Source organism: Pavona decussata, unplaced genomic scaffold (genome assembly GCF_977016875.1).
Source record: "Pavona decussata unplaced genomic scaffold, jaPavDecu1.1 SCAFFOLD_199, whole genome shotgun sequence".
In the NCBI taxonomy this organism is placed as follows: domain Eukaryota; kingdom Metazoa; phylum Cnidaria; class Anthozoa; order Scleractinia; family Agariciidae; genus Pavona; species Pavona decussata.
The window spans coordinates 611,509-630,147 of record NW_028145607.1 but is presented as its reverse complement, the minus strand read 5'-3'; the positions used below and the strand labels follow the sequence as shown (position 1 = coordinate 630,147).

At 40.2% G+C, this 18,639-nt stretch overlaps 2 protein-coding genes across 2 annotated transcripts in view; one reads left to right on the top strand and one right to left on the bottom strand.

Annotated features, from left to right (window-relative positions):
- The window catches only part of LOC146461344 (uncharacterized), a 227,734-nt gene that overhangs the window by 102,387 nt on the left and 106,708 nt on the right, over window positions 1-18,639 (bottom strand). The window lies entirely within an intron of this gene.
- Window positions 14,687-18,639, top strand: part of LOC146461348 (uncharacterized) — a 49,094-nt gene continuing 45,141 nt past the window's right edge. The window contains exons 1-3 of the mRNA XM_085086959.1: window positions 14,687-14,763; window positions 16,519-16,593; window positions 17,312-17,505. Coding sequence (XP_084943085.1) covers window positions 14,687-14,763; window positions 16,519-16,593; window positions 17,312-17,505 — 346 coding nt within the window. The remainder of the gene's footprint in view (window positions 14,764-16,518; window positions 16,594-17,311; window positions 17,506-18,639) is intronic.

Here is an 18,639-nt window from a genome sequence, read left to right as displayed (position 1 = left end):
AAAAAATCCGTGGGCTTGCGACCTGCCTACTGCTTGGTTTGGTTTCAATTTCTGATCAAACTAAATACTGGAACACTTTCAGGCAGGATCACACCCCAGTTTTGCCCTGAACTCCACAACTCTTGCAAATTGATTCTGAAGTTAAACGGTCGGTCACTCACTTTTCCGGCTATATTTCAGTTTAGAAAAAGAAAATCGTTTGTGTCTCGATATGCTGCCCTATGCAAATTGGTAACATTTGGTATGACCTCGGAATGGTAGAATTTTCACTGAAGTTCGTCACGACTTTACTTTTACAGTCCTGATGAGTCATATGAAAGTTCTTTTTTACACTATACATATGGTTGTGATAGAACTCTCCAGTAATCTTCTGTCAATTGGTTCTTTTACGCTTTTCATTTCGAATAAATTTGTTTTACTTTAATTCTCATTCCTTTTAAAGTGCCAATTCATCATAGAAACCTTCAGAAAAGAATAGAAAAGAAAAAAATCAAATTGCACCTGAGTGTTTTTGTTTTCTATGGCCTAAGATTTTCAATTATTTGTTACTTTTAAATTGTTGAAAAATGTTTACAAAATTAATAAAACGTCCCTTGTTTTGTTTTCCTTTTTTTGTTTGTTTGTTTGTCTGTTTGTTTTTAATTTTTTTGCATTTTCCAGTAACTTGGCAGATAATAAACTCGTGAACATTGTCTCTGGTCTTTTCTGGAATCAACAGACTCTGGAATATTTGTAAGTAGCATCCTATGGTCTGTCATGTTTCTATTAGGACCGAGGTATCGCATGTCCTTTGTTTTCATAGTTTAGTCGCTGTACTTTTTAGTCAATGACATAGAATCGAAACTCTGAACTTATTCTTCAATCCTCATTCCCAATACTCCTTCGTTGTTGACTATATGTTAGGATTGAACAACACTAATGGATTGACTGACTGATTGATTAATTGATGGATTGATTGAACAATAAAAGTAAACACCATGTACGGGCATGGTTTTCGAGAAAACACTCGTTTGTAAAATATAATGTTGAGCAATTAAGAATGAAAAAATATCGAATCATAACAATAATTGTTGGCAAAAAGCTACAACTAAATTTGTAACAAAAACTGTAGCACTGCACAATTTAAACAGTTTTTTTTTTTTATTCATTCATTCATTCATTCATTCATTCATTCATTCAATCATTCGTTCGTTCGTTCGTTCGTTCATTCATTCATTCGTTCGTTCTTTCAAAATAATCTAACAAAGAGCAAGGCTGATTTAACGGTCAGGAAAGTATATTTTCCAATATTTCGAAAGGCACGGCCTTTCTTCTTCAGGGCATGAGACTGACCCTGTGGCAAGATACGTTACAATTTCAAACAGTAGCAATAGATACCTGAAAAAAAGGCTAAAGTTACATAAACACAGTTTATCACTGGTTTTTACTGTTCGTTCTTCCGTTCGTTCGTGCATTCATTCATTTACATATTCATTTATTTATTTATTTATTTATTTATTGAATGTTTGCCTGTCTGCTTTTTCTTCTCAATAGAATTCTTCAAAATAACAGTCTTCGGTCTATACCAGAGGAAGCTTTTGTTAACCTCACAAGCCTTAAATATTTGTAAGTATTTTTAGAAAGAGCAGACAATTTCACGGATAGCTGTAGTAAACCTTTCATCAGGTATTTTAATCAGCTACTTTAGCAATGCCAGCTAAAATGTTACTTGACTAGAAATAGAAATTCACGTATCTTCGACTACTTGGCTATTATTCCAACTCGTTCACCGTAAACTACATAGCAGAACTATCCAGGAATAAAATAGGTAGGAACAGTAATCAAGTTTACAAAAGTAATGAAAGAAATGTAAATTTCCATATTTACACCCTAAATAACTTAAATTTTTGACCTGGCGTTAACACGATAAAAGAAATTAAAAAAAGTTGAAAACAAAAATAAACAAACAAAGATGAAACCAAAAGGAATGCGGCTTGGTTGTCAGGAAAACAACACTGGCCACTTCATTCGGTTTTCGCTTGCCTCGAGAGCCAATAAAAGCTCTTGGTTTGATTCAAAGCCTAGAGCTTAATTTTTTAGACGAAATTCTGAACTTAGAAGAGACTTTTTACAGTTGGATAAGAAGAACTTTAGGTTTTATAGAAAAATAAACATCATTAATATACTCTAAATTCGATTTTGACATGACATTACGGCTTTATAATGACGGCTAGTTGGGAGAAAATATATTCCGTATTTAGGTTTTTATCGCGATACAAACATTCTGTTGGGGAGAGTAAACGGATAAAGTACAAATCGTGCTCTGATTGAAATAGAAATTCTTACTTCAGTCGAACTGTAGCCATTTCTCTGGGCGGGTTATTTGAATTTTTGCCTTTAATTTTAACAACAAAACAACGAAAATGCACAAATTTACAGTCCATAAAGTACCTACCATTGACGAAATAGACCAGCTAGTAGGTTTAAACATTTTCAAAGCAATTTTATTCAAAATTTGTTACCGCCTTGAGATAAACAACAACATGAAAACAGTGATGAATAAACCTCACAACCAGAAGCATGAATAAAAAAAGCAACCATACTAGTACCCAAAAACGAAAAAAGTGATGTGAAGGATACTTTAAGCGTTTTACATGAAGTTGTTTTTTTGGTTCTTGGGGTCACATGACCTACTTCGATGGAGAAAAACGTTTTGGGCCGTTTTGTGAGACCACGAGGTTTTTTGGAGTACATGTATTGTATTTTTGTCTAGAAAAGGAATAAACGGTCAATTGGAACCATACTGGTAGCAGAGCTAGGTTCTTGAAAGGAAAACCATGCCAAGAAATCCGAAGAAGAAGAAGAAAGCTCGTGATAGAGCAGAAATTGAAGACAGCGCCGGAGCGGACGATGCCTGTCAAGAAATTGCAGACAAGATTCAGGAACGGAAAGTCGCAAAAGCTAAGTCGAAATCGTCGTTTACAAGGAGGAAAAATCAGTTGTTGGATTTGTTAGAAGATGCGATCGCAGCGAATCATCGTGAGATTCGAGATTCCCGAAAACTGTTGGATGAGGCACAAGAACGTGTTATTGAGGATCTGTCATCGTTGGTAGAATTGTATTCGAAAGCAAGCGATCGTAGTGCTCTGGCGAAAACAAGCCGTGAAATTGAGGATATCGAAGAAGAATTTGCTAAAGCTCAAGAATGTTTTCAAGAGTATTTGCATGCCATCAAAGATGAACTGTCGAGTCAAGCATCAGAATTTTCCGGGAAACTATTGGGTTTGCATTCAAAGGAAAAGAAAGCGCGCCAACACATGACCGACCTGGAGGAGAAATTTCGTGAAAAGGAAGAATCAATCAACCGCGCTCGAATACAACTTGATGAAGAATACGCACGCCGTCAGAAGGAGATGGAAACCGAAATTCTAGAAGCTAAGGAAGAGTTATCCCTGGCAAAACAAGATGCTACAGATAAATTATGCAAACTCGATGGTGCCATGGATGAGGAACTTGGGTCATCGCTCCTTCTGTCGCCAAAGAATGATACAAAGCCGGAAACTAAAAAAGATGGATCGTCCAATCATAAGCTTGGAAAGGATATGTGGAAACAATTAACGAGAGTATCAATTCCGGTCTTCAGTGGTGACAAACGTCGTTATGGGAGCTGGAAAGCTGCATTCATGGCTTGCATTGACAAGGCCCAGGCCACTGCAGAGTATAAGTTGTTGCAGTTGAAAAAGTACCTGTCTGGGGAGGCATTGAAGGCGATCGAGAGCCTGGGTCATTCACCGGAAGCCTATGAAACAGCTAAGAGCAGATTAGAGAGAAAACATGATGGACAGCGTCATCAGGTCAATTTGTATATGGAGGAATTGGACCAGTTCCGACCTATCCGTGCTGGTAATGCTAAAGATCTGGATAGATTAGCAGACCTTCTAGATGTGATCGTCATTAATCTCAAAGAAGCTGGAAGACACGAGGAACTTGGACATGGGTCTTTGTACATTAAGATACAGATGAAAATGACCTAGTTGATGCTTGCTAATTACAACAGATGGGTATTTGAACATAAGAAATCAGAGTGTGTTGAGACACTTAGAGAGTGGATCATTCAAGAAGCTGAGTTTCAGACTGTTGCAGCAGAGACATTATGTGGAGTAGCAGGAAGGCGCAGAGAAGGAGTGCAGACCTTCTTTAGACAGACAAGAGCACCAGGAAAGGCTAGGAACCTTGACTGTGAGTTTTGCAGGAAAGACCACCCCCTGTGGCGTTGTGAAGAGTTTAAGAAAATGGATGTCCAAAGCCGTTGGCTTACAGCTAAACAATTGAGAGTTTGCTTCTGTTGCCTACGAAGAAATCACACCAGCGACCGCTGTGCCTGGAGTAAGTCCTGTGGTATTGATGGCTGTCAAAGAACGCACAATAGATTGCTACATGGAGGTCTAGTAACAAGAAATGATTTTGCTGATGACCGAGTGAATCATGGGCCGGGGATAGCAGACCAGGAGCCGGAAAGAGCATTGGTTACTGAGGTGGGACATTCACAGAGCAGAAATGTTCCAGCCAGTCCTAGCATGGAGAGGGAGCGCAGGTTTTTTAACGAGAGTTCCTTAACAACAACAATGATGACTTCGAAGACCCCAGAACAGGCACATTTTGTGGCTTTGCGTACTATACCGGTGGTTGTGAAGAATGGAGGGCGGAGGTTGGTCTTCAATGCATTGTTGGATGATGCTAGTACCAAGACTTACATAAACGGTGATGTGGCCTCTGAGTTAGGATTGGAGGAAACCATGCAGAAGATCACTGTTAACGTCCTCGACGGTGGAGAGGATTCCTTCCAGACCATGCCGGTGGAGTTTGACCGGCAGGATGTGGATGGCAGGACTAATGTAAGGGTCTCAGCATATATCACAACACGGGTAACTCGAAACATGCGGCCGGTCAACTGGAAACTGCAAGCTGCAAAATGGGAGCATCTACAAGGCATTAACTTCCCCAATCTCGGTCCTCGACCAGTTGTTGACATGTTGATTGGGATAGACTATGCAGAACTGCATTATTCAATTAAGGACATTTGCGGGAAACCTGGTGAGCCTGTGGCTCGACTGACACCTTTGGGCTGGACATGCGTCAGGGCGGCAGACGTGATTGCTGGTGGTACACCTTTGACCCATCTTAACATGGCCTACTTTGTGCATCAGCAGGAGAAGGAGCTGACCTCTGTTCTACAAAAGGTTTGGGAGATTGAGACATGTGGATCAGAGACAAAAAGAGAGAGACTGAAACCAGAGGAAGAGTTAGTCATCAAAGGATTTGAAAACTCAGTGCAGTTCAAAGAAGGGAGATATGAAGTCGCCATGCCGTGGAAACCAGATGCTGCAGAATTGCCAGAGAACTATGACATGGCAGTAAATCGATTGCTAAGCACAGAGAAACGGCTCTTGAAGGATCCACAGTTGTTTGGAGCATATTCTAATGTCATCACTGAGTACTTAAAGAAAGACTATATCTCCAAGGTGTCGCCGTCCGAAAAGGATAAGAAAGCCTGGTACCTCCCTCACTTCGCAATTGTGAGACCAGAGAAGACGACTACTAATACTCGTGTGGTTTTCGATGCTTCTGCAAAATGTAATGGTGTATCATTGAATGATGTTATTTATCAAGGGCCCAAGCTTCAACGTGATGTCTTTGATGTGCTGCTTCGTTTTCGGAGATTCTCGGTTGCCCTCGTTTGTGACATTGCTGAGATGTATTTGCGAATCGGGATGGGGCCGTCGAGTAGACCTTTTCATCGCTTCTTGTGGAGAGATTTGGATCAGTCAAGGCCTCCCGAAAAGTACCAATTTAACAGCTTGGTCTTTGGTGTCAATTCGTGCCCCTATCAAGCACAGTTTGTTTCACAGAAGCACGCAATGGAAAGCAAGGAACAGTACCAGAAAGCTACTGAAACGATCTTGGAGTCAACATACATGGATGATAGTATGGACTCTGCACCTAGTGACGAGGAATGCTTAGAGCTGTATGACCAATTGTCAAAACTGTGGGGGTCAGCCGGCATGCACGCAAGGAAATGGCTTTCAAACTCCGAGCGAGTACTTGAGAAGATTCCAGAAGGAGACAGAGCTGCTAAAGTTGATTTAGACAGAGGAAATTTGCCTTCGGTAAAGACACTTGGCATGTTGTGGCTCGCCAAAGAAGATGTTTTTACTTACAGAGCCAACCCACCTGAGGATGACTATCCCTTAACCAAGCGGAACTTTCTGCGCAAAATAGCCATGTTGCTTGATCCCATGGGATTCCTAGTGCCTTACGTGATTAGAGCAAAGATACTTCTTCAAGAGATGTGGACCTCTAGATTGGACTGGGATGACCTACTAGACCAAAGCCAAGCTAGAAGAGCAAAAAGGTGGTTTGAGGAGCTTGGAGAGCTATCAGATGTTAAAGTTCCCCATTGTTTGCAATTAGATCGTAGTGTTGAGGCAGTAACCCTACACACCTTTACTGATGCGTCAGCTGATGCATATGGAGCGGCGACGTATGCAAGATACCTTTACAAAGATGGCACAGTCTCAACCAGCTTAGTGGCCTCTAAAACACGGGTAGCACCCTTGTCAGCAACAAGTATTCCTAGGCTCGAACTAATGGGAGCCGTCTTGGGATTGAGGTTGGCCCTGTCTATAGCAAGGGTACTCAAGTTTGACAGGAACCAACTGACATTTTGGAGCGACAGCATGAACGTCTTGTGGTGGATACGAGGTCGCAGTTGGAGCTTCAAGCCATTCGTGGCAAATCGGATCGGGGAGATACATGATTCAAGTAATCCTAATCAGTGGCGCTATGTGAGCACCCGAGAGAATCCAGCTGATCTTCCAACTAGAGGAGCTGCAGTTGCTGAATTGAAACAAAATGAGATGTGGTGGCGGGGACCGACTTTTCTGAGCAAGGACCAAGAAACGTGGCCAAAGACAAAGACTGATCCAAGTCCCGAAGCAGCAATGGAAGTGCGGAAGAAAATGAAGACGTCTGGAGAGCCAGTGCAAGAATCAACCCTGTTTGCTTTGATGCCAGAGACACCTTCCCATTTACAGCCAAGCAGATTTCAAGTTGGAGAAAACTAGTCAGAGTAAGAGCACGGGTTGGGCGATTTGTGAACAACTGCAGGATACATATCAATGAGAGAAGTCACGGGGAGCTGGGTTGCCAGGAAATCGCAGATGCGGAAATCGAAATCATCAAGAAAGCACAACAGGAAGCATTTCATGAAGATTACAAGGCACTGGTAAAACAGAAGGCTCTACCATCAAACAGTAAGCTATTGAGTTTGAAGCCAGTCCTGGACGAAGATGGCCTACTTCGATCGGATGGCAGACTACGCTATGCTGACTATTTGCCATTTGATGCAAGGTTCCCTGTCATTCTACCAAGGAAGAATTCGGTGACAAGGTTGATTGTGAAATCTTTTCATGAGGGAAGCAACCACTCAGCGGGAACCAATCACACGCTGTCATTGCTGTCGTCCCGATTTTGGATCATGCTGGCAAGAGAAGAGATTCGTGAGGTCGAAAGAGAATGCTGCGAATGCCGACGAAGGAAAGCAAAGGCCGCAAAGCAGATAATGGCCCCTCTACCAAAGATCCGACTGAAATTGCCCTTGCGAGCGTTCGCCCGAACAGCAGTCGACTTTGCAGGACCATTTGTGACCGTACAAGGAAGGGGCAAGAGGAGAACCAAGCGTTACCTATGCTTATTTACATGCTTGCTGTCACCAGCTCTTCACCTTGAGATGACATACGGGCTGGAAACAGATTCCTTCTTGAATGCATTCTTCCGTATGACAAATCGAAGAGGTCTACCAGAGGAGATGATTTCTGACAACGGGAGTAATTTTGTTGGAGCGGAGCGGGAGCTGAGGGAGCTAGTTGCGCAACTGGACCAAGACAAGATTGTGAGTTTGGTTGCAAATAGAGGTGTAAAGTGGAACTTTAACCGCCCTCTGGCTCCCCATTTTGGCGGGGTCCATGAGACAATGATTAAAGCGGCCAAAAGAGCCGCATATGCGATACTGGGGAGTGCAGATGTTACAGACGAGGAACTGACAACTGCCTTTACGGATGCTGAAGCTCTTATTAACTCCAGGCCGTTAACGTACCAGTCAGCAAACCCCTTAGATGATGTACCACTTACCCCTAATCACTTCTTGTTCGGACAAGTGGGGGGTCACTTTGCTCCAGAAACAGTTGACAGTAGCCAATTTAGCCCACGAAAGCGTTGGAGACGTCTACAAGAGCTGGTGCGGCATTTCTGGCACCGCTGGCTTCGAGAATGGCTACCAACACTCAACCGTAGGACAAAGTGGCAGAGGGAACAGAAAGACATCCAGTTCAAAGATGTTGTTCTAGTGATTGCCCCAGACACGCCTCGTGGACATTGGCCCCTGGGTAGAGTTCAGGAGGTTTACTCTGGAAAGGACGGGCATGTTCGAGCAGTGAAAGTGCAAGTGGGTCGCAATGCCTTGGTCAGACCAATCGCCAGGATTTGTCCCTTAGAATGTGCCGCAGAGGACGCAGCAGCCAGGAGACAAGATGAACACTGAAAACACTAACGTTATGAGCATTTAAAAACATTGAGAGTACATTGAACCATACTAAGGAACACTGAGAACATTAAGTATAACGTTATGGGTTCGATGAGCCACCAGGCCATCGAAAAGGGGGAGAATGATGTGAAGGATACTTTAAGCATTTTACATGAATTGTTTTTTTGGTTCTTGGGGTCACATGACCTCCTTCGATGGAGAAAAACGTTTTGGGTCGTTTTGTGAGACCACGAGGTCTTTTGGAGTACATGTATTGTATTTTTGTCTAGAAAAGGAATAAACGGTCAATTGGAACCAAAAAGAGCATTGTTATCCTAGCTTAGATGCTGTGGAGATTTACAAATTTGAAATAAACCAAGCGGTGAACAATACTGCAAAAATTACCGAGTCTGCCATTCGGCGCATGCGCTAGTTACGACAAGAAGATCAAATTGACATACCAGAACCATGAAAGACAATACAACAGAGCTCTTGAAGCACTTTTTTCTAGAGATAAGAGACTCCAGAAAAGAAACTTTCGGCGAAGAATATGAGCCTGCAACGCCGACAGCCTACAGAAAAGGCTAGAGAAGGTATTTTCTGGAGAGACGCGAAGGTGAAAACTTCGACATATATTTGGCGAGGGTACTAATTTAAACAAAAACCTTTGAGCAAAGCGAAAACATCTCGAAGCGTCTGAAAACGGGAGCAGTTCAAATAAATCATATCCTTTTACTTTGAAAATGCCATAATTTATTGGAATTTATGCTTATTGTTATTTTCTGTGGCCGTTTTCACACTCCAGAAAAAGTCTTTTAAGCCTTACTGTAAATTTCTCTTTATCGAATTTATAATCACTCTTTATCACGTACCTTTAAAGAAAAAAGTTGTATCTGCTTTATATGGTACATGTTCACCACAAAACAAATATTATTAGTGTTCCTTGAACAGTGTCATAAACTTTGTAAACGTCGCCTGTTCATCAGTACGGAAAAAAATTTTTATCTGTGCACACCGAACCCATTTAAATGCCTGCTGCCACGCTCTGTACTGCCCACCGCTGATAAAAAAAAAGATCTTAAGGTTACCCGACACCTTCAGAGGTGTCTCGCGTTTAAGCGATGTAGCGCGTCCAGTTTAACTGTAGATACCTACACACCTATATCAAATTAAAGCGTATAGAGCTGGCTATCAAACCATACCAAGAATTTTGAAATAAAATAAATTGTCGAATTTTTCACGACCTCTAATTGCGAGCGTCCGAATCACTTTTTGAAAGCTACAAGTCAAAGTGAATTTTGTTTTTTGCTAATTTAATTTGCTCCTCAGTTTCTGGACCCAAAGCACTAAAAAACGTGTCTGCGTTTTGCCATATTCAATTGCAGTGAAAAGTTATAGAGCATTTTCGAAATAGGATGAAAAAAATGTGGAGTAATCGTACAAAAATCGCTCTCGGAGAAAAAATATTTCGAAAGAAAAAATTCGCAGACACTTTTTTATTATTTTTATGTTAAACTAGCTACTATCCAAATTTGAAGGCAAACGAACAAATTTCTTTTGAGTTTTAGCTCTTTGAAGTGGCTCCTTCAAGTGAAAAAAATTTATTCGAGAAAACAGCGCTAAAAATTTGTCAATTCATTTTATTTCAAAATTCTTGGTTTAGGTGGATAGCCAGCTCTATAAGCTTTAATTTGATATCAGGGTTCAGGTATCTACAGTTTAAACCGGACGCGCTACATCGCTTCGACGCGAGACACCTCTGAAGACACCTCTGAAGGCACAGGGTAACCTTAAGATGTGGTTTTTCTCACGAAACTATTCATAAAGTGTACGAATTACCTCTCCAGATCAAAAATGACATTGCAATAACGATGTTCCAATATAACATTATCCACAACATTCTTACAAGTCAAGTAAATCTGTTAAGACCCAATATTTGTGGCAACAATGCATGCGGTCAATGCTTAACTGATATTCACTCCTTACATCACATGTTCTAATACGCTGCTCCTATGCTATAGCCTTTTGAAAGACTTTCCAATGCTGTTCAGCCAATAAAACGGAACAATCGCAGACATTATTAAATGTAATGATTGTATGTGGGTTTCTACAACGGCCTAGACAACGTAGCCTACGTAACTCTTTTTTGACAGTTTTCTCACACTTTTACTACCTTCAAATATACCTTTTAATATTTCTTTTAATATGCATTTTTTAACGTGTTTTTTGTTTTGTTTTGTTTTCTAAGTTGTTGTTGTTATTTGTTTTTTGTCATTGTTGTCAATTTGTGCAAATGCAATCATTTACTGACAAAAGCTAAAAAAGACAAGGCATAGCTTGCAACTTAGAAACTATGAAAGTGTGTTAAGGTTTGTAAACTACGGTTAATAGCATAAATATAAAATGCTGTAAATTTTTGTACCGTGCATTAAAAATTGTTTATACCAATATGAAAAAAAACGTATATGATAAAATTAGCCCTATTGAGTTTCTAGCAAATCTCAATCATAGATCTCACTTAAGTGTTATTCTCAAAGTGTTCCGGGCACTTGGGAGCCTCTTGTTCGGTATTTAAGCTAGATGCGCACTTGTGAAACAAATTTATTTCTTTCGGCAGATTGCTGTCAGATAATCCTATAAAGGCCGTTGGATCTCGGGCATTCGTTGTGCCAAACCAAGCTCTTTCTATGTGAGTATATGTTGGAATATGTTGAAACGTCGTTAATTCTGTTAACATTGTCCACAATGAAAACATGTTCCCAATAGTTCTGGGTGCGTGATTACTCGTGAAAGAAAGAAAGCTCTTTTCTCTTGTACAATTTTCGTTGTTGGCGCGTGAGGGTCGGTTTAAATTGACCAATAAGAGAACCTAATGTAATTTGAACTCGTGCAGCCTCCCACGGCGGTTTCCGTTAAACAGGCCGAACGTTGGCGAAAATCACCGGCAACTGAGTTTTCTTCCAATTCTCGTTATGTAAGATCCCAGTGTGATCAACATGAAAGGTGAATGTTATGGTTAAGTTACGGCGCTTGTCGAGGAAGTGGATGAGAATTTTGATGTGAGAGCAATTTCTGAGACGAGAAGGAAGTGAGTCACCAGCATTGCTCATGTTTTCGGTATTTAAAGAAAAAACGAAACGAAACTGCCGGATTTAAACAGCAACAAGTTCCTTCCAAATTGCCCATAAGACACAAAGACAACCTTGTCATGTGGTCTTTCATTAAAAACTCAATGGTATGGTGTCAGAAGTGGGATAGTTCAAAAACAGTTTGAAGCACGAAAATCTCGCCCAAAATGAATTTATTCAAGCCGCCCTTAGCACTAAATATACAGGAAAATGTTGCAGATGACTGCCTTAAGTGCGACCTCAACTGTACATGGAAGCTTCAGGTTCAATGAGAAAACCCGAAAAGCAGCAATTCGCCTTATTTCTTCATCTGATCGGAAAAGAAGCACCAGAGATTTACAGCACATTCTCGTTACCACCTGGGGAGTGAAAGCTCGACGTCTTATTCCAGAAATTTGAGGACAATTGTAATCAGAGGTGGAACCTCGCATTTGAACGCCACAAATTCTTCACTTGTGTTCAGGAACAGATCGAGAGCATCGATCAGTAAGTAATTGAAGCGCGTGCCAAAGCAAGCATGTGCAAATTTAGAGAGCTGTGTGAGAGCTTAATTCGCGACAGAATCGTCTGTGGACTATCCTTCAACACCTCGAAAGAAAAGTCATTACAAGAAACCGACTTAAGTCTTTTGAAAGCCATTGATATGTGAAGAACGTCGGAATTTTCAAATCGCCAAAAGGAATCGATAATCGAAGAATCCAAGAGTCCCGATTATGTAAACAAGAATGGCACACCAGATAGTAAATCTCCACCAAAAGAGAAAAAGCAAAGGGATCGCCAAAAGAATACGAAAAGTGAACCACCAAACAGATGTGAAAGATGTGGAACAGTTCATGCAACGAGGAAAAGCCCAACTTTTGGAAAAAAATCTGTCAAAAATTCAAGTGTTGAAACGATATTGCATCTCAGTGTCTTTTAAATAACATTCGTTTCGTGGATAGTGATCAAGCCGCTCATCTTGTTGTCGCAGAAGAGCAATAGGACGATTTATTTATCGGCCATGTCCAGGAAGATGACCATGAAAAAGAATGGAAAGCATCTCTTCAAGTGAAGAACAACCTGATAGAATTTCAATTGGATACCAGAGAACAAGCAAAGTAATCTCATCAGATGCATTCAACTCGCTCAAAGGAACGCCGCAACTGAAGACAAAGCAAACCGGGATACCAGTGGTAGAAGTGGCAAGGATGATTTGTAAGTACAAAGACAGACAGATTGACCTCATTTCTTTGTTGCTGAAGCTGAGGGTCACCCCCTCCCTTCCCTACTTGGTTTATGAGCATGTCAAGGACTGAGCGTTATTAAGTTCATTAGAACTGTTGACACAACTGATGTCAATGCTGAGAGTTCTGTCCTCATTGTATTTAACGACCTGTTTGAAGGCCTTAGAGAGCTTGAAGGGGAACATCATATTAAAGTGAACCCAGTGGTCAAGTCTGTAATGCCTTACTCTATTGTGATAGTGGAAAAGCCAGATACAAATCTGAGAATCTGCCTTGACCCAAAACACCTGAACTAAGCAGTAAAAAGAGGGCATTTCCAACTCCCAACATCCACCGAAAGAATCAGCAAGGTAACTTGTGAAAAGGTTTTCAGCAAAATAGATGCCAAGAATGGCTTATGGCACGCAAAACTAGACCACCCTAGTTCTCTTCTCACAACGTTCAACACACCATTTGGACATTGCAAGTTTAATCGTCTACCATTTGGCCTCAACTGAAGTATTCCAGAAGAAAATGTAGTTTCCCTTAGAAAGAATTGATGGAGTAGAAGTGATCTTTGATGATCTTTCTTTATGTGGAAAAGATGAAGAGAGCCATGACAAAGCACTCACTAATGTTATTGAGAGCCTGAAAGAAAGGTGTTAAGATAAAGAAACAGAAGTGCGAAATCCAGATTCCCGATGGAATCAAACCTCATGAATCGAAGAGTGAGGCAATCCTCAACTTGCCATCACCGCAAAACAAGGAGGGTGTAGAGCGCCTGCTAGGCATGCTAACCTACCTAAGCTAGTTCATCCAGAATAAGAGCACCTTAACTGAGCCGCTTAGAGTCCTACTTAAGCAAGACGTAAAATGGCACTGGGAGGAACAGCAAGAAAAAGCTCTTAATGAAATTAAGAATGTCCTTACTTCAAGCCAGTACTGCGCTACTGTGATGTGAACAAGCCTGTAAAGCACTCAGTAGATGTATTCCAATCAGGACTTGGAGCTGTACTACCTCAGGATAATTATCCTGTAGCAAATGAAGCGAAATTCCTGACTGATTGTCAGAAAGACTATGCACAAATCGAAAAAAAAAACACTGGCAATAGTATTTGGATGTGAACCCTTTCACCAGTACCTATATGGAAAAGAAATAGAAGTAGAATCTGATCACAAGCCACCAGAAGCAATCTTCGGCAAATCGATTGCTTAAGCACCACCCAGAGTTCAACGTTTACTGATTCGGTTGCAGCAATACCACCTAAAGGTGAAGTACGTCCCAGGAAAACAAATGTTCATTGCTGATGCCCTATCCAGAGCACACCTGGAGACCTCTTACACCAATCAAGGGATACCTGAAGCTGAAACTGAAATGCAAGTCCATCTCCTTGTAGCCAACCTGCTAATTTCAGAGAAAAAAAATTGAAAGAGTTTTAAGAAGCAACAGCAGCAGATTCAACTCTCCAGACAGCTGCAGGGCTGACCATACAAGGATGACCTGGACATGAGAGTAAAGTGTCCGCTGATGCAAAACCATACTGGAGTATCAAGGAAGAAATCGATGAACGTGATGGAATTCTCTTAAAAGTCGCAAGATGATTGTTCCAGAACAACGGAGACTTGAAATGCTTAAAATAATTCACGAAAGCCACCTAGGAATTGAGAACAGCATGCAAAGATCCGGCGACATCCTGTACTGGCCAAACATTAGGCAAAGATATCAGATGTGATTGTAAATTGCAAGTCATGCCTCAACCACAGGAAGAACAATGTCAAAGAGCCACTGATCTAGCATGAAGTCCCAGATCGCCTGTGATTTATTTACCCTTGGAGGCAAGGACTGTCTTCCGACTGTAGATTATTATTCAAAGTAAGTAGAGATTGGCTTGATGCGTGACAGCACTATGAGTTCGGAAGTAATCACCCAATTTAAATCCACCTTTGCACGCTATGGAATACCCGACGAATTCATTTCAAACTACAAGTCCCAAGCACCCACAAGCTAATGGAAAAGTAGAACAAAACATTGGAACAACCAAATCTGTGCTAAATAAAGCTTATGAAGATGGTACTGATGCATATATTGCTTTCCTCAAATTCAAAAACACTCCGAAAACTGGCCTGAGTTACTCTCTAGCTCAAGTTCTCCTTAACAGAGGGCTGAAAACCAAACTTCCAACTACTATACAGTTACTTGATGCAAGAATTCCAATAGTATGCCAAGTCCAGCTCCTTGCTCAACAGAAAACACTGTTCGAATGAAAACAAAGAATGGCTTTAAGCCTGCTACAGTTACAAAACTTGCTCACAGCCCCCATTCAGTAATGGTGACCAGCAATGGAACTCTAGACAGGCAAAACAGGAGAAACATCATCAAGACCCCGGAAGTAAACAACGGCACCATCACGAGTCCAATAAGTGACAGAGGGATCACCAAGAGACCAGGCAGTGACATCATCAAGACCCCTGATATTATTCGAACTAGATCTGGCCGAACTGTCCGACCACCCAGACTAAATGATTTTGTATATTGCTAGTTGATTAAGGACTGTTAATCATTAACACGTTGCTAGGCCGAGTTGTCATTATCAGCTGAAAACATTTAGTGTCTGGTGGCCTTTGACATAAGATCTTGGACAATGAACCGTGGACAATGTTGACATTTAGATTACATGTTTATTACTCTTCACACTCGTTACAGGGGAGATGTCATGATATATGCATTACGTCATTCTTTATCACCTGGTCTTTCATTAAACATGGCAAGCCTTACGTTTACATACTCACCTTGGGTTGCCTGTATTAACTGTATATATGCATGCTTCTCACTAATCTCTGCTCATGGTCCAAAGAAAATGAAGCAATCCGTAATTAGTAAATTTCCCCTCACGTCCACTAATCCTACTTGTCCGGGGCACCCAGCGGCCCTTTTCGACAGTAGAAAGCCTTAATTGCTCCAGAAATTCGTTCGGCTCAAACTGTGATAAAAAAGATGTGTTTTTGATTCCAACAGACCTTTGAGATATGGAGAATTAATTGTTTTAGTCTTGAAATGAAAACAGAATGTCGTTCAATTTAAATTGATGAATAAGGGAAGATAGCATTTTCCGAAGACCAACAGAACGAGTTTGGATTCACTTTTTTTAAGGTACACAAAGTTAAGGGAAAAGGAAAAAACGAAAACCCACATTTCAAATGTTTGCCAGTAATTCTAATTTTCCCAAAAGGGATTCCGTCGCCGCTCGACTGGCTAGTAGTAAACTTAAGCGTCTTGCTAGTTGTGTAAACATTCCGCGTCGTATTATTTTTCCGAGAGAGTTACCCTTACTTACTCCCTCAAATTGTCTACTGTTGTTTACAAACACAAGTTAGAAATAATAACTCTACCTCGTTTTCTAAAGAATCCATTGAAGGGCACGGATTATTAGGTGTCAAAAATAAGGTTTCTGATGAATTTATTTATCTGTTAATAGAAAATTGTCCAAGATCAGTTATCAATACAAAGATTCAAAGTACCTTGAATAATGTCTGTCATCATTCCGTTGCTCTTGTGAAAGATATTAATTAGCATTTTATAAAAAGGGAGTCACCAGCAAACAGCGCAATATCGTTTTTTTGTTGTTAGATACATGATAAGGACAGAGTTGGAATCCGTGAAGGCGACATCTCTCGATGGAGCATCTAAACTGATCACTGGAATGTGAGTATCAAAAATCCTGCTCCGTGTTTAAATGGTATTTTTTTCTTTTTTTTTCTTTTTTTTTTCAAATAGTAAATAGTGATAATCTTTATTAATAGATACTTTAGTTTGACACCGTGTTGTCCAGAGGAATATTTGAACTTTTATAACATTCTAATAAATTTATCTGGGAACAATTTGCTATGACAGGTCAGTTTTCACTTATTTTCCTTTCGCAATGCCAACTAAATTATGGCACGTATTATTCTTTCCAGAAAAAGGAATATTTCTGTTTTGATTAACCTCATTGAACTCCTCAAAGGAAACATCTTTTGACATACCATCTTTCTCTCGGGTACTATTGTCATAGCCTTGATATTCTATACGCCAAAAAATAAGATAAATAAGCTCGGGCAAAGATTGCTTAAAATGTAAGAATAAATTGAGACAAGGTTTTTCTTTCGAGATTAAAAAACATTTGACGCAATGTTTTTTTCAGTTAAATTTCATGATTCAATGTAAAGCAGATAGTTATGTTTGTATCATTTGCAGAACTGTGAAAAATGGGGCAATAGGTACCATGAAATTCACCCATATAAATGGCACAGCGCGGTGCAAAAATTCAGCTGTAAGTGTTAAACTAATTATTTTCTGAATAAATTATTAAGCAATTCTTAGTTTCATCGATTTTAGCTAAATATTCTATTAATTGTTTCCTTTTGTTGCGATTTGTTTGAAGTGGACTGGGGGAAGGCGAATCAGAAGACATCAACCTTTCTCAAGTGTCGGATGTAACAGCTAAGAAGAGCATAAAACAGTCTTTTGTGGCTGCTGGGTTTGGAAATACATTACTTGGAGAATACAGACTCCTTCCATGCCCATCCGGCACGTTTTTGAAACTGGGTCTCCTTACCTGCCTGAAGTGCCCAGCAGGTGAGTCTCTTCAAGTGTCTATCTTGTATAGAAGATCTTTTTAAAATCACGGTTAAGTCTTTAAACAAAGTTGTTTCCTGAGAGGACCTCATCATAAATGATGACAACTGCATTAAAGCTGGCAAACAACTGATTTATTTTAACTGAAGATTTTGAGAATCATTTTATGATAAAAATTAGCGATAAGGAAATTGACGTTATGGCGACTTTTTGTCATCATATATATTACGTTTACTTTGCATATTTATTGCTAACGACGGATACAGACGCATCTAAACATCGGATTTTCTTATCGCTAATTTTCGTCTTAAAACAATTGATTAATTTTAAAACAAAAATGTTGATTCATGAATCATTCATTCATTCACTCATTCATTCATTCATTCATTCATTCACTCATTAGTTCGATATACACTTCTGTTTTGACTATTTAAATGCAGCATCTTTCGCTGGTTGTTCATGAGCATTCGGACATTAGGTGTTTGCCCACTCCCTTGAATACTATGTGTCCGGGTTATGGCATGTGCAATGAAGGCGCTCTGCAGAACAACCTGATCATAGGATACTGATCTAGACAAGGTGGCATTTTGGAAGGGGTGTCAGGAATGTTACACATTGTCTCACTACGTATGGTTTAAAACATTTTCACTTAGCTCGGAAGACATGGGCATGGATTAGGAAAAGTGATGAAAATTAAAACAACAACAACAACAACATACAAACAACTCTGTTAAACAGCATGAATTTTCAAGGTCATTTCCTTGGCACAATTCGACCTACCTACTCAGAATAAAAATAAATAAATAAATAAATAGAGTTGAAGTCCACTTTATCACAATTTCAGAACACAAAAGATAAATGTTCATAAAAACTAACCTTGACGGAGTGAAATGTTTTTGTCAAATTCAAAGCGATCCAGGAAACTACATTCAAAGAATTGTTAAGATTTATATCTTTAAAGCTTAGCCTTCAAAATTTGATACTTAGAGAGGGCCATTTGGATGGACCAATCAGATAGGAGAACGTGACCGATTTAGGTCATGACATGGATTCTACAAGTAACCGATAAAAATTGCCTACAGAGTAAAAATTGACAATAGAGTGGACTTCCGCTATCTCCAGCAAGCAAGGGAA